Consider the following 16846-nt stretch of genomic DNA (forward strand, 5'->3'; position numbering starts at 1 on the left):
GTATATTTTGGATTACAGTCCTTTATCAGATGTGTCTTTTGTAAGACACATATTTTCTCCTAGTCTGTGGTTGTGTTCTCATTCTCTTGACATTTCCTTTTGCAGAGCAGAGGTTTTTAATTTTAATGAAGTCCAGCTTATCAATTACTTCTTTCATGGATAGTGACTTTGGTGTTGTATCTAAAAAGTCATCACCATACACAGGGTCATCTGGATTTTCTCCTATGTTAACTTCTAAAAGTCTTAGAGTTTTGTGTTTTGCATTTAGGTCTATGATCCATTTTGAGTTATTTTGGGGGAAGAGTGTAAGGTCTGTGTCTAAATTCATTTGTTTGTCTGTGGACATCCAGTTCTAGCACCATTTGTTGAAAAGACTATCTTTGCTCCATTGTATTGTCTTTGGTCCTTTGTCAAAGATCAGTTGATTATATATGTGTCTATTTCTGAGTTCTCTCTTCTGTTCCATTGATCTGTTTATCTTTTCTTTCACCAATACCACCCTGTCTTGATTACTGCAGTTTGAAGTCCTGAAGTCAGGTAGCAGTAGTCCTCCAATTTTGTTCTCCTTTAATAGTGTTGGCTATTCTGGGTCTTTTGCTTCTTTATATCAACTTTAGAATCAGTGTGTCAACATCTGCAAATGAACTTGCTGGGCAGCACTGATTTTAAGGATATACTTTTCTGGGAGTTTGTGCCAGTAGCCAGAGCCTTAAGTCTTCAATCAGCTGGATTGAGTCCCTCTTTTCTGAACTTGGGCAAAAGGATTCAATTTTTAGAGTTTCCTGTGTTTGTATATTGTGTAGCTGGGCCCACACCATAAAATGTAATCATGGGCATAAAATGGGTGTCCCAATTGCATGAAGGAGAGAGTGCTGGGGCTGGGAGAGCAGGGAGTTAGCACTCCCCATGATATTAATAATCATGTCGTCGTCGTCATCATCATCATCATCAAGGAAGCTTGTATTTATTGAGTACTTACCAAGTGCAAAGCCCTGAGCTCAGTCCCTTTCATGGGTCATGTCACCAATCCTTTCAACCACTCTCTGAGGCAAGCGCACACATTACTGCCAACTGAGAAAACAAAGGCTCTGCGAGGTTAAATAACTTGCCCAGGGTCACATGGGTAATAAGCTGTGAAGCTGGAATTCAAACCCACTCTTAACCCCTACACTACACTCACTCTCCCTGGCATTCCTCTTTCACCCTGGGGTAGTAATGCTGACCATTCTATGTCTGGCATTCAAGCTTCTAGAAGGAAGCTCATCATCCTGTTTTGAATAAGTCCCACAGACAACTAAACCTCCTGATAAATCCTCTCTACTCTAGTTCCTTGAAACTCTTTTTGTAAAACCCACACACTTGAGAAATGGAGCCTTAAGCATCCTCTCCTCCCCCATTCCCCTCCTTTCACCTGCTTCCCCATGGCATCCAGTTTGCTACAAACCTCTCTTGCTGTTTATTTCCCTCTTAATAAGCCCCATCTCCTCTCAGAAAGCCATTTAGCATGGCACCACTTAATTTCTCCTTGAAGCAGAATCTGCCAGATGGAGTCTTCATCCCAAGCCATGTTGATTTGTCTTATTTTTAAACAGCAGTGAACATCCCATGAAACTAAAATAGCAGTTGGTTCCCAGGTGTGACTCACTGAGCAGAGAGGTGATCAGGAGCGTATGGACTCATCCACCTGAGGCAGCTGTTCCAAATGACTTCCTCAGGTGGCACCCAGCCAGCTGCTGGCCACATCTGGGTGTCACTCAATGCAGGGGCATGCTGCTTTTCCACCTCAACGGGGTTCAGCCACTCATCACTTCCTCTGGCTGGACCCCCTTGGGCTGTGACTCCTTGACTTTTCCACAGACATACTCATACTCCTGACTGTTGGGGAGACAAAATGGACCCAGAGAACCAAGAGATCAGCGCTAAGTGGCCAAGTGAAAGAATGAAATGTCTCATTTTTTACCCTGATGTCTCATTTTTTATCCCCCAAAATGCCTTTAAAATTTGACTCTGATTCTATAACATAACTGTGTTTGGGTTAATATAAATATAATTCATCAAATTATGTACTAGCTAAGTTACTAAACCATATCCCCCCCCCCACACACACACACACGTTTTTTAAAACCATCCCAAAATCAGGTTGATTCTGTAGCTTCATTATCCCAGACACATGTAATAGGCTGTGTGCCTCAAGGCATATGTGCCTCTGAGGTGCACACTCACAAAGATGGGCAGTCTCTTTCTTAAGGGAGGGTATGCCTACAACAGGGACTAAGAATTTTTCTCTACTGCCACACGTCATCCTAAGGAAGAGAGGATTAACCTAAAGGAAAGACAGAAGTGATTGTTACTAGTAAGGCAATGACTTCCTTAGGCTGTAATGAATAATAGAAATCAGAGTCTGGTCTGACTTACAGCATCTTGGGTGGCTGCCTGACCTCATTATACGTATCATCCCAATGGGAATTAACACTCCAGCGCAGCTCACAGAAGTGAGTGCTTATAAAAATGCATATGCCATAAGCTCATCTCCATAACCTTCCATCTTCCATCACCTTAATAACCCAGATACCATAATAAGCAGTGGAGTCCTTTATTAGAAGGAGGAAGAATGAGGGGCACCTGGGTGGTTCAGTTGGTTAAGCATCTGCCTTCGGCTCAGGTCATGATCCCAGGGTCCTGGGACCAAGCCCCACATCGGGTTCCCTGTTCAGCGGAGAGCCTGCTTCTCCCTGTCTCTCCGCTGCTCCCCCAGCTTGTGCTCACTCGCTCTCTCTTTGTCAAATAAATAAATAAAATCTTTTTGTTAAAAAAAAAAAAAGAAGAAGAAGAAGAGGGAAGAATGAGATTCAGTGTTCAAGGATAAGGGTATGTTGGCCTTGCCTCTGATATGCCTATGTATGCAGCAATCCCAACTAGCATTTGCAAATCTTCTGAACCAGTGTGCTCTGGAAGTACTGGCAATCAGGATAATGCTCAGAGTCAAAGGCATTTTCACTAAACTCAATTTCAAATACCAGACAGAGTGTTGAGGTTATAGGAATCAACTGATACCCACCATCCCCAAAGGCATTATCTGATAGGACACAGAAGTCAAAGCTGGGGAAGAATGTGGACAAGTTGAGTGATAATCCTTTATTCCTTGGAGCAATTTTGCTGTAATATTTAGGATTTTTTGTTTTGTTTTAAGCACCCCCTCAAAAAGAACAGCAACAACAAAAGCAATAGAGGACAATCTTTCTTTGACCCTGTGAGATTCCTTCTCCCATGGAGAGTATGGGCCATTCCAGTTCCTTTAAATAGCCTTATACTTGAACATTTAACAGGTGTTCTCAAGGCTACTCTGAAGAAAAAACAAATCCTTCCCTGAATCAGCAGAAAGACAATGAATTATTTGACAATAATATTCACATCCCTGATGGAGGAGTAGCCACCCTAAATATATCAATAAACAAACAGATAAGTATATTTCTGAAATGCCACTGAGGAAAAAAATACAGGGGGTACTGTCCCTATTCTTTACAGGAAAAATAAGTGATAAAATAAGTTGGTGGAATCAAAAAGTGTTTAGAAATGTGTTAAATGTCTTTCATGGAAAGAAGCACTATTACTAAAATGCTACAGATGCATTGCTCCCCAAATCCTCAGAAGTGGTCTCATTAGTCATTTGGATGATACTGCCCGTGGACTGATTATACCAGTGGCTGCTTTACTGTGCTTTCTAGAGCCACAAGAATGTCCATAGAATTCCGTGGGTCTTTAGCATGGCAAGATGCTCCCCAATACTGGTGTCCCTGGTTATCTTATAGACTCAGATCAGACCTTCCCTTGATTGGCCTTCCAGATGAAAGCACACTCATCTCAGGGGACTAGGGGAGTCCTCTGCATGGATCTTCTATGACAAGAACAATAGAGTCTTAGGAGGGCTTGTTTGGGGTTCTCCAGAGGGCACCAAAGAAGGAAAGAAGACCTCAAACCCTTATCCACCTTAGGGACTTTTATGAAGTCAAAAAAGAAAAGCAAAATTAAGGTCACACCTCTTTCTCTGTGAAAGAGTAGTCTTGTCATGGCCAGGGCACCCAAATTCCAACAGAAACAGAAGCATTAACATGCCCAGAGGGGCTCAGCACCAGTGGAGAAAAACAGCAAAGAAGAGCCTCCCTCCCTAGGCCTGGTTGGGCTCAGAGGCATCCAGCTGTAAGCCAGCTGGGCTCAGTTGAAAAGAACATGTGTAGAATATTGGTTTGGTTCCAAATCCCATATTTAAAGAGGAACATTTCCAAATACAGCCTTAGACAAAACAGTCCACACCTTCAGGACAGGTCTTGAAACTGTCATACAAGAGCAATAAAGAGCACTTGGAAAGTTAAATTTGACTCGGCAAGTCCAAAAGGCTTCCGGGAATACCTGATGAATGCCTTAAAATATCTACAAAATGGTAGAAGATGGAATAAATCAGGAGAACAGAACTAGTTCAGTATTTGGCTAAGTAGAAGGAAGAATTTCTAAGATGAGAGCTCCTTGAAATGGAATGTCTTGACTTGAGTAGTAGGGAGTCCTTTGGCTGGTGGTGCAAAAGCTGAGGCTGCCATATACCTGCGACCTGAGGAGAGAGGGGAATACTTTTGAGAAGGTAGGATCTCCAAACAGTGAGAACTGTGGGGTTGGGTGTCAGGTTGGCTCTGGGCTCAGGTTTCAGATATTTTTATAATACCCTGGGAAATTTTTCTTGGACCCTCAATTTCCTCATTTGTGAACTGGGTCTAACAATATCCATTCCAGTGGGCTATTATGCAAATAAATAAAGTATTAACTATCCCTAGTGCTTGGCACGGCAGAAATGCTACATTTGTGATTATTGCTGCCACTGTTACATCTGAGTTTGATAAATTGGGTGGGAAAAGAAAGTTCATAATTTCCTGAGATTTCTTTAGCCCTCTGATTCTATGATCACCATGGGTCCCATTCTGTCAAACTTCCTGGTGCTGTCTTTCTAATTCCCTGATTGCCCGGAGTTTTCCGTTTCAGCACCACCCCAGATCTTCCTACACAAAGGTTTTTATCCCCACTTTCCTACTGCCACTTTCCTCTCCTAATAAGAAACAATCTTTCCTAAACAATCTTTCCTTGCAAACCTGCTTTCTGCAGTGATAACTGGCTATTCTGGAAAATGATGTATATTAAGAGTACTATAGTAATATGACTATGTAGTCACCTTCTTCTTTAATTTTTTTCTTCTGCTAGGAAGCAAGGCTGAGCACGGTACCTAGTCTACAGCCAACAGTCAGTCAAAACTCTAAATGATCATGAGGACAGATCTTCTACTAGTGGGATTCTATAGGCCATGCTAAGCTTTTCCAGAAAGTTATGATGGTGGTCATTTGAGGCAAGGTAGAACACCAAACAATCTTGTGACAAGTTGCTTGGGGGATATTTAGGTACAGGTGGGAACTTCCTCCATTCACTGATTAATTTTCTGGAGAACCTTAAAATTCACTGTTGTTCTCCCACCCAAGGAAAGAGCGGAGCTACGTGCAGAAGTGCTGGAAGGATGTGCGTGTGGGAGACTTCATCCAAATGAAATGCAACGAGATCATCCCAGCAGACATACTCCTCCTCTTCTCCTCAGACCCCAGTGGGATCTGCCACCTGGAAACTGCCAACCTGGATGGAGAGACAAACCTCAAACAAAGACGTGTTGTGAAGGGCTTCTCAGAGCAGGTAAGGCTCTTTCTGAGATCTTCGAAAGTAAGGTCAAAGGGAAGAAACAAGCCAACTACTGGAAAATTGAACTTAATCTGGTAGCTGGAGGAGAGAGTAGGGGATGCCTCCTTTTCCCAAGCACTTAGGTATACTTAATCTTCCGAGCAAGCCTCTTAATGGGTATTATCCCCTTATCAAAGATGGGGAAACAGTCGTAGGAAAGTTAAATAACTTGCTGAAAGCCTCAGAATGCCTAAATGGGGGCCCACTCTATTAAGGAAACTGTGGTCTTCGGTCTAAACCAAGGAATCTAATATCTGTTCAGTTACCATTGGGACTAACCCACTTTTCCGTGCTTATGCAGTCCCTGCCCATCCTGCCCAGCTCCTCTCTCCCTGAATCTTCTCCAGTACTACTTTGACTAGAGCATAAGATACAGGAAGGTACTGTTAACTATTTTTCCACTTGTGTACATCTTACCTTCCCTCCTAGAGAAACAGGGAATGATCATCAACAGTTTTAGTTAACTCCCACACTTACATGTATGGTACTGTGGACATCATAGGGAAGTCATTACTGTTTGGTGGTTAAGAGCCCGCTCTGGAGGCTGACAGAACTGAACTCAAAGCCCAACCCCACCATTTAGTAATATTCTTACCTCAGGCAAGTTACTACTCTCTCACATCTTTATTCCCTCATCTGGAAAATGGGTACAAAAATAGTACCTTCTCCGTTAGGGTGATTCTGAAGACTAAAGGACACGTATAGGAATTATTTAGTGTGAAGGTAGATACATAGTAAGAGACCAGTAAATAGCTGGCAATAAATGTCAGTGGTGTTCAGAGGCAATATGTGCTGATAAATTGAAACTGGGGGTGAAAATTTGAAATTTTCAATTAAAATTCCCCTTGAAGGTATTGATTTTTGTTTTTTTTATTTTTTATTTTTTTATTATGTTATGTTAATCACCATACATTACATCATTAGTTTTTGATGTAGTGTTCCATGACTCATTGTTTGTGTATAACACCCAGTGCTCCGTGCAGTACGTGCCCTCCTTAATACCCATCAGTGGGCTACCCCATCCCCCCACCCCCCTCCCCTCTAGAACCCTCAGTTTGTTTCCTGGCATCCATAGTCTCTCATGGTTCGTCTCCTCCTCTGATTTCCCCCCCTTCATTTTTCCCTTCCTTCTTCTGTCCATGGAAAAGAATAAAAAATCTATCAGTTTCTTCATTCTGCCAGGCTTTGTCAGGAGGGAAATTAGATGAGTCAGGGATTTAGAGGAAAGAAAGCAAGTGCTCATTCCTCAGAGATTCTTGTAGAGTTCAGTTATCTAGATTGAAACTTCTTGAGAGAAGACAATTTGTTATACCTCATTTTGCCTCTCTCCAAGCACCAGATGAATAGTTCTCGAAAAATCTCTCTGGTATGATTGAATCAGTCCTCACAAGCCTGTTCTCTCATCTCTACGTAGTTCTCCCCTAGTTCCGCTGGGAGATTCAAAGGAGATAAAGAAAGTAAGGAACAAAATCTAGGGTTTTGGTGCATAGTAGGCCCGCAATAAATGGACTTTTACTGCTACCTCAGCTGTACTTACTACCCTGGGCGTGGAAACCATCATGACCACTTCGCTGCCATCCACTTTTTCTTGTTATTTTGCAGGTTCTGAGTTCATTTCTTGTTATTTTGCAGGTTCACTATTTCCCTTGGTCTCCAGGCTCCACCAGGCTCCACTCACTGCACTGGTGTGTGGTGTCTGAGTTTTCTCCCCTTTGCTTGTCCTTACCACATTCACTAATCACCCTAGAGTTTACAAAAAAGCAGGGCAGGATCGGGGGAAAGTTCACAAAGCCATTCTAGATGCACAGCAATCTGTTTCTTGGCTCAGGGCCCTGTGGCCTGCCCTCTAGATCAGAGGCTTTTAAGTTTCTTTAACCATAATTCACAATAAGAAATACACGTGATTCACACACACACACACACACACACACACACACACACACACACACACACACACACATCCACACGTGGATGTGTGTGTGTGTGTGAGATATAGGATTGTCCCCTCAGCCATACTACATGCAAAGAAAGTCTGAGACTTTCTATTCTTTTTCTTTTTTTTTTTTTTACAAAGCTCTGGGAGCATTGAAACTTGTATTTTCTTACAATGCTTACAAACCTCCCCCTCAGCAGTCCCTCCCCAGCATCCTCAACACTGTTCTGGGTCCTCTTTACTCTCTCTCCAGGGGCAGAGCACAGTGTTGTTGAGTTTCAACCAGCCACTTCTCTTTTTGTCTTTAGCAAGAGCTCCCAAGCTTTTTCTTGTATGTTAATTAGTCAGATAGTTGGGGATTTGACTGGAAAGAAGAGCAAGATGAAAGGGTCATTCACACTCCAGTGCGGTAGACCAGCCAATTTAATAACTTCTCTCAAACTCTACCCCTGAAATCTCACGGGGTACTTGGCATAATGACTTAGAAAAAAAAAGAAAAAAAATGTTCATTTGTGAAGGGAAGAAGATTTATTTGAGCTTCAAGGTTTTTAGTGTTCTCTATTCTGTTCCTTCATTCTTCCCCTCACTTTGTGTAAGTGTGTTTTTCCATTTTTATAATAATAGTTATGATAATGATGCACTTTTATTAAGTCCTTACCCAGGGCTTTGCATGATTATCTCATTTATCCTTACAAACCCCCAGCAAGACAGGGCTATTATTGTCCCCATTATACACATAAGGAAAAGAAGCATAGATAGGTTAAATAACTTGTCCAAGATCACTGAGCCAGAAAGTGTTGGAACCAGGATTCAAACCCAAGTTTGTCGAAAGTCTCAGCTCCTAAGGTTCATAGTAGCTCATCTCCCTGGCCCTTTGACTGTTACCCAGAGATGCTTACTTGAATGCACACATTTATCATTTTCAATATTCTTTCCACATATAAGTAGCATGTGGCAGGAAGAATAAAAGTAGGTTTAGCCAGGGGCACTTGGTTGGCTAAGTCAGTTAAGCGTCTGCCTTCTGCTCAGGTCATGATCTCAGGGTCCTGGGATCGAGCCCCACATCAGGCTCCCTGTTCAGCAGGGAGTCTATTTCTCCCTCTCTCCATTCATGCTCTCTCTGTCTCTCTCAAATAAATAAAATATTTCAAATAAATAAATAATTAAAATTTAAAAAATTGAAAAGTAGGCTTAACCAGCTCCCTGAGAAGAAGGAATTTGGTCTGCTCTTTGCTACCTTGCTTCTCCCTTATGTCAGTGCAAAAAGATCTCTGAATATAGGTAGAATTCTCTTCTCTTTACTATAGCATTTCTCAAATGTATTGGACAGACATTGATGAGAGTTGCAGGAAAAATATATGTTGCAAAATCAAAAAGCAGAAGACAATAGTTTACAAATTTTCAAATATTTCAAATAGTACTGCCAGACATCTCAGGTACTTTAATAAGCCCCAAGGAGGAGAGGGGACAGGGACCAGTATGCAGCATCTCTAAACATTTAACCACAGAGACCTTTTATTCCAAGGAACATGCTCCAGAACTACTTCAGGAGACGTAGAATCACAATTTAGGAATTTGCTCCAAATATATTACTGGTGTTCAAGATGTACCATCATCACCACAGGGAGAAACTTTTAAAAAACATACATGCATTTTTCCCCATTATCACTAAATTATGGCTCGCTGGGACTGTGTAGGGGTCGGGCATGCATATTTTTTAAATGTTCCCCCATATGATCTTGACATGAACCTACCACCTACCACCTTCTTGAAGACCTGTACAGCAAAGGAAAGGCGTCACCTCAAGCGCTTACAAAAAACACTTTTAATAATAAGAACAAAACTACCATGTCCATGCTTCTTACATGTGCCAGTGCTTTTCCATACACTGTCTCTTTTAGTCCTTGCACCCACCCTATGAAGAGGATATTACTATCCTCATTTTACAGATAACAACTCTGAGGAATAGAAGCAGCAAATTTTACCATTGTCTCAGAGAAGGTTTTGAGCACCTACAGATATGGTTTGTTTGGAAATTTGATATCTTAAATAATAAGTGTTAATGGCATTTCTTAGTTTTCCCTATAACCCCTAGTTGACTATAAGATCTTCACCTTGCCAAAAGGGTTTTTACTAACAGATTTCTAGAAACTTCCTACCCCATCTGTACACCCACACCCATTTTTACCATCTTGCGGATGACGAGAGATTAGTATATTCTGTTAATTCAGAGTCAATAAGACAAACTTCGTCCCAGCTCTCCCAGATCACCATTTCTCAAGGCAGAGTGTGCCAAATGCTTATCTCAAGAGATAGTTCTTAGAAAACAAGGATCATGGTCAAATCTGATTGGGAAACCTGTGTCCTGTGGACCCCTCTTGGAGGTCCAATGTACATCAACATAGTAAGGTCTCTTAGATATGCAGTCAACAGACCTTTTAAACTTTCTTTAACCCTGAGTTTTCAGAACTATTTTTTACCGCAATAATTTTAGCATTCCTATGAAAATTTGGGGGGGGGGGGAAATTAACCTGGATTGTTGAGCAGACATGATCACAGTAGCTGAGCAGTAACAGAGAAGGCCCTAGGCAATTCATCCTCCCCTTTCCCATGTAGGTTCAAATGAAATTACAAATATAAAAGAGCTTCTCAAAAGTACTTTTCTCCTGTGACAAGGCATATCATTCTCAAGGTTGCCAAAGAGTTGCTTTCAAAATCCTTTTCTTAGAATTCAACTTGGACGAGGCCAACTTTCTTTTTCAACTTAGACTTTTATCATGCTGGGTGATCTTTGAATTCACAAAATTATTGACCTGTTCTTGAAATATTTATTCCCACATCCCATTGCTGAGGAAAGGGAAGGAATCCAAAATTAGAATTATGCTAAGGTCTGCTGAGCAGGTCAGAGGACTTTATTAGAGAATTAAATTGTACCATTTTCTCTTTGATGACATTCTGATACCCAATATCTCTTCTCAAAAGGATTTCCAAGATGGGTAGTAGGCATTTAATACCTGAGAAGGAGTATGTGCCATTTATTTTGGTAAATGGAAAATACCAAAGCCAAAGAATCAGAAATTAATTCTTCCAATTAATATTTCAGATGAAACACTTTCCTGGCTATCTATTATCCAAATCACCGAATCCTAACTCCTACTAAAACATGTGTCAGATCATTTCCCAGTGCCAACCAAGTGCTTACTATGGCAAGTATGATACGTGGACTAGCCTCTTCATTGTCAATTGGGAGCTTGTTAGAAACGCAGAATTTCAGGCCCTGCCATAAACTCAACTGGAATCTGCAGTTTAACAAGATCCCCAGGTGACTGCTATGCACAAGAGAAGTTTGAAAGCACTGGCCTAGGGCATCATTGACTAATGTAATAATTGTGCTTATCTGTTTATTGCCCAAATTAAAATTTTTAATTGACTCTCCCTTTTAACTAGTTTGCCTTCCGTAATGGTTAGGGATTTTAAGCCATTTTCTCAGTTAGGAAGAATCATTGTAGCTCGGATCTTCTACAGTGAATGTGTGCACTGACTTTAACATATTTAGGCAGCAGAGCACTTTGCCAAAAGACTCGAGGGAGGATAGGGAGTCCTTTATCACCCTCCCAGTTCAGTGATGACATACCTAGAAAGAAGCAAAAGGTTGCTGTCCTCTCAACCCTGCCAGCCCTGAGAACCAGAGAAAAATCCCCTTTCCTGGTGGATTTTGTAATGAGACCTGCCCCTGGTAGGCTGTTCCAAGTTTCCCTTAAGAATGATAGTCTTTCTATCTATTAACCGCTGCTTAAATGTTGAGCAGAGATCATATTTTCTAGCATCCCTTCAATATAAAATCTACATCGTGATATATAATGATAATAAGTAATATCATTAGATAAGTTGAACATATACTGTGTGCCATGGGCAGCTCTCCTAAGTGTTTTATACCTATTATCTCTTTCTACTCTCCATAAATAACCCTGCGAGGTAGGCACTTTGATTATCCCCATTTGACAAATGAGGCAAGAACAGTTAAGTAACCCTGCTAGCAGTGGACTGAGCTTGGATTTAAACTCAGGCAGAATTATTTTATTTTAATGTTTTATTATGGACATTTTCAAGTATATTCAAATGTAGGGAGAATAATACGATGAATTTTTAATGTGCCATCACTCAATTTCAACAATCAACTCATAGACAGTCTTGTTTTATCTATAGCCTCACCCTCTTTACTCTGCAAATTATTTTGAAGTAAACTTCAATGTTGCAACATTTTACCTGTAGATATTTTAATATCTATCTCTCAAGGATAGGATTTTTAAAACATGCAATTATACCATTGTCATTCCTAAAAATATTAGCATTAATTTCTTCATGTCAGCTTTGACATCAGTGTTCGATATTTTCTGGTTTGTTTGAATAAGAATCCAAGTCTAAAGACCTAGATAAGTTTCTTAACTCTCCTTTACTCTAGAGTTTCCCTATTCAGCTTTCTTTTTTTGTTTCTCTTGTATATTTAGTTTTTGTTGCTGAATAAATCAGGTGGTCCTGTAAAATTTCCTACAGTCTCGATTTTGCTGTTCGCATTGTCTCCCAGTTGTGTCATTTAAACATGTTTCCCTATTCATTATATTTCTATAAATTGGCAGTTAGAACTCGTGCCTAAATCTGATTCCTAGATGTCATTTAAACATGTTTCCCTATTCATTATATTTCTATAAATTGGCAGTTAGAACTCGTGCCTAAATCTGATTCAGGTTAGGTTTGTGTTTGGGAGTGTATATGTTACTGTTGCATGAATTGATTCCCTCCCATCCTGCGAAGGTGACCAGTGAGTTTGTGTTATTTAGTATCAATATGCACTGATGGATTTAAACAGATTTGATGTGTGTCAAATCAGTGCAGTTGTTATCTTTATTGATTGCCCCATTTTTAGCTAGTGGGACCTTCTTTGAATTGGCTCCTGAGCTCTTTTTCATGACCCCCATAGTCTTCAATAGATCTAGTCCCTCTCAATGGAAGATAGTGTTTAGAAATCACAGTAAGTACATGTTGGAGGTACATATTGCTATTGGATTGATCATTATCTCCATGCCATTTAAATGGACACAACTAGGACTTTTTAAAGATTAAATACATCAAGATTTATGCTGATACTTGAAAATCAGGACTAGAGGTCTTTACACAACCTCATCAATATGAAGTATGTAAACCCTTCTCTCACATTAGGCAAAGTCCTTAGCCACTATACTACACAGCCCCCTTTGATATTTGACACTCACAGCAATCCTTGGAAGTAAAAAAGGTAGGAATTAGTAACATTTTCAAGATGAGGAAACAATTTCAGGAAGATTAAATCTTGTCAAAGATTACCCTACTAATGCAGTGTTATGCCAAAATTGGAACTCAATTCGGATGTACATTATTATTTTTCCCATTGCTGAAGTGATTCTTAGATCCTTTTACATGTATATTTTATTTCTCAAATAAATACAATTTTCACAAATATGAAAATACTGCAACTATACAAGTTTTGGTTATAATTATTTGCAATAATAATAATTAGACCATGAGGGAAATAACCCTACAAAAAACTTACTTTTATTTTTAATAACCCTCTGACCTCTTTTTGGTGACCCTCTCCTCCAGAGTTGTTCTAGAGCATGAGCACACACACACACACACACACACACACACACACACACACAGAAACATGGGAGATTCCCTTCCCCTTCCCAGTGTTAAGCAGTATTTGGAAACTTCTATTAAAAAGTCTTTTTCTGGGGGGGCGGAGCAAGATGGCGGAGGAGTAGGAGACCTAGGTTTTGTCTGGTCTCAGGAATTCAGCTGAATAGGGATCAAACCATTCTGAACACCTACGAACTCAACAGGAGATCGAACAGGAGAGTAGCAACAACTCTCTGAACAGAGAAGCGACCACTTACTGGAAGGTAGGATGTGCAGAGAAGTGAATCCGAGGCGATATTCGGGAGGATAGACGGCGGGGGAGGGGCCTCCGCCAGCCGCTTCTGGCGAGTGATAGAGCCGCGGAGCACAAAATCGGACCTTTTAAAAGTTGGCTCGGCGGAGGGACGTCGCTGCAGTGGCTAAGCGGGGGGTGGAATCCTCCCGGGTCAGTGTGGTCTCAGGACCCTTGGGGTCACAGAGAGACCGGGGGTGCCTGAGTGCGGCAGAGCTCCCAGGTGTCGGGGCGGGGAAGCCGGGTGCAGAGACGGAGCCGAGGCGCGGGCTCTCAGCTCGGGGTTGCCATAAACTGTGATCTGCGGCCCAGTCGGGGCACGGCTCCCCCAGCAAGGACCCAACAAGCAGCAGATCCGGGGAGACTCCCCTTCCTTCCCGGGGAGGAGCGGTGCGGGAACGCACCGCAGGGATCTGCTGGGTTTGGAGACTCCACAAGGGGATGGGTGCCAGAGATACAAACGCTCCGTCACAGGCCGGGTGAGCACGGAGTGCGGCCAGAGACCGGGGACACGGGAGTGACTGCTTTTCTCTGGGGGCGCACTGAGGAGCGGGGCCCCGAGTTCTCGGCTACTCCGGGCGGAGACTGGGAGGCCACCATTTTCGCCCTGGTCCTCCAAGGCTGTACCGAGAGCTTGCAGGGAACAAAAGCCCCTGAGAGCAAACTGGAGCAGCTTCCTTAGCCCGGACCGACAAGGGCGGGGCAATTCCGCCTCCGGCAAAGACATTTGGAAACCACAGCAACAGGCCCCTCCCCCAGAAGATCAACACAAACAGCCAGCAAGCCAAGACCAAGTTGATCGATCAAGGAGAATAGGAGAACTCCAGCGCTAGGGGAATACTGCACATAGATTCATGGCTTCTTTTTTTTTTTTTTTTTTTTTTTTTACCATGATTCATTATTTCATCAAAGTTAATTTTTGTTGACTTTTTTTTATTTTTCTTTTTCCCTTTTTCAACCAACATCTTATAAATCCCTTTTTTAAAAAAAAAAAAACATTTTTTATTTTTTTTTCATTTTTAGAGTCATATTTTATCCCTTCATAGTAGTTATCCTTGTTTTTGGCATATATATATAAGTTGTTCTCTCTTTAAAATTTTGAGGTACAGTTTCTTCTAACAGATCAAAATATACCCTAAACCACTAGTGTATGGCTTGGTTCTAGTCTCCTGCCTGATCACATTCTCTCCCTTTTTCCTTTTTTTTTTTTTTTCCCTTAAATCTTCTTTCTTTTTTCAAACAACTTATCTTACCAAGTCCTTTTATAAAATCTTTTATAATTTTCATCTTTACAGTCATCTTCCATCCCTTCATTGTATCAACCCTTATTTTGTACATATATGTCTTTCTTCCTTTAAAATTTTAGGAGGCACTTTTTTCTAACAGACCAAAATACGCCCAAAATCTAGTGTGTGGCACTGATCTATGCACTAGCCTGATCATATTTGATCATATTCTGCCTTTTTTGAATTGTTTTGTTTTTGTTTTTATCTTTTTTTTTTTCCTTTTTCTCTTTCTTTTTTCTTTCTTTCCCTTTCTTTTCCCCTGGTTTCAGGTCTTTTCTGATTTGTATGCAGTATATTTGCTGGGGACGTTGTAAACCTATTAGCCTTTTGTTCTCTCATTCATCTATTCTCCTCTGGACAAAATGACAAGACGAAAGAAATCACCTCAGCAAAAAGAACAAGAGGTAGTACCGTCAGCCAGGGACCTACTCAATACGGACATTAGTACGATGTCAGACCTAGAGTTCAGAATCATGACTTTAAAGATACTAGCTGGGCTTGAAAAAAGCGTGGAAGTTATTAGAGAAACCCTTTCTGGAGAAATAAAAGAACTAAAATCTAACCAAATCGAAATCAAAAAGGCTATTGATGAGGTGCAATCAAAAATGGGGGCACTAAATGCTAGGATAAATGAGGCAGAAGAGAGAATCAGTGATATAGAAGACCAAATGATGGAAAATAAAGAGGCTGAGAAAAAGAGAGAGAAACAACTACAGGATCACGAGGGCAGAATTCGAGAGATAAGTGATACGATAAGACGAAACAACATTAGAATAATTGGGATCCCAGAAGAAGAAGAGAGAGAGAGAGGGGCAGAAGGTATATTGGAGCAAATTATAGCAGAGAACTTCCCTAATGTGAGGAAGGAAACAGGCATTAAAATCCAGGAGGCACAGAGAACCCCTCTCAAAATCAATAAAAATAGGTCAACACCCCGACATCTAATAGTAAAACTTACGAGTCTCAGAGACAAAGAGAAAATCCTGAAAGCAGCTCGGGAGAAGAGATATGTAACCTACAATGGTAGAAATATTAGATTGGCAACAGACCTATCCACAGAGACCTGGCAGGCCAGAAAGGACTGGCAAGATATCTTCAGAGCACTAAATGAGAAAAATATGCAGCCAAGAATACTATATCCAGCTAGGCTATCATTGAAAATAGAAGGAGAGATAAAAAGCTTCCAGAACAAACAAAAACTAAAGGAATTTGCAAACACGAAACCAGCCCTCCAAGAAATATTGAGAGGGGTCCTCTAAGCAAAGAGAGAACCTAAAAGCAGCAAAGAGCAGAAACGAACACAGACAACAGACAGTTAACAGTCACCTTACAGGTAATACAATGGCACTAAATTCATACCTTTCAATAGTTACCCTGAATGTAAATGGGCTGAATGCCCCAATCAAAAGACACAGGCTATCAGATTGGATTAAAAAACAAGACCCATCAATATGCTGTCTGCAAGAGACTCATTTTACACCCAAAGACACCCCCAGATTGAAAGTGAGGGGGTGGAAAACCATTTACCATGCTAATGGACACCAAAAGAAAGCTGGGGTGGCAATCCTTATATCAGACAAACTAGATTTTAAAACAAAGACTGTAATAAGAGATGAGGAAGGACACTATATCCTACTTAAAGGGTCTATCCAACAAGAAGATCTAACAATTGTAAATATCTATGCCCCGAACATGGGAGCAGCCAATTATATAAGGCAATTAATAACAAAAGCAAAGAAACACATTGACTACAATAATAGTGGGGGACTTTAACACCCCCCTGACTGAAATGGACAGATCATCTAAGCAAAAGATCAACAAGGAAATAAAGACTTTAAATGACACACTGGACCAAATGGACTTCACAGACATATTCAGAACATTCCATCCCAA

General features: G+C 41.0%; 1 protein-coding gene across 3 annotated transcripts in view; it reads left to right on the forward strand.

Annotated features, from left to right (window-relative positions):
• ATP10B (ATPase phospholipid transporting 10B (putative)) overlaps positions 1–16846 on the forward strand; it is a 125784-nt gene that overhangs the window by 16482 nt on the left and 92456 nt on the right. For all 3 annotated transcript variants that reach the window (XM_028106505.2, XM_088023477.1, XM_088023478.1), the window contains one exon: positions 5517–5721. In XM_028106505.2, coding sequence (XP_027962306.1) covers positions 5517–5721 — 205 coding nt within the window. The remainder of the gene's footprint in view (positions 1–5516; positions 5722–16846) is intronic.

The sequence above is a fragment of the Eumetopias jubatus genome, unplaced genomic scaffold (assembly GCF_037043125.1).
Source record: "Eumetopias jubatus isolate StellerSeaLion01/CBP00866 unplaced genomic scaffold, mEumJub1_p1.0 scaffold_5, whole genome shotgun sequence".
Taxonomy (NCBI): domain Eukaryota; kingdom Metazoa; phylum Chordata; class Mammalia; order Carnivora; family Otariidae; genus Eumetopias; species Eumetopias jubatus.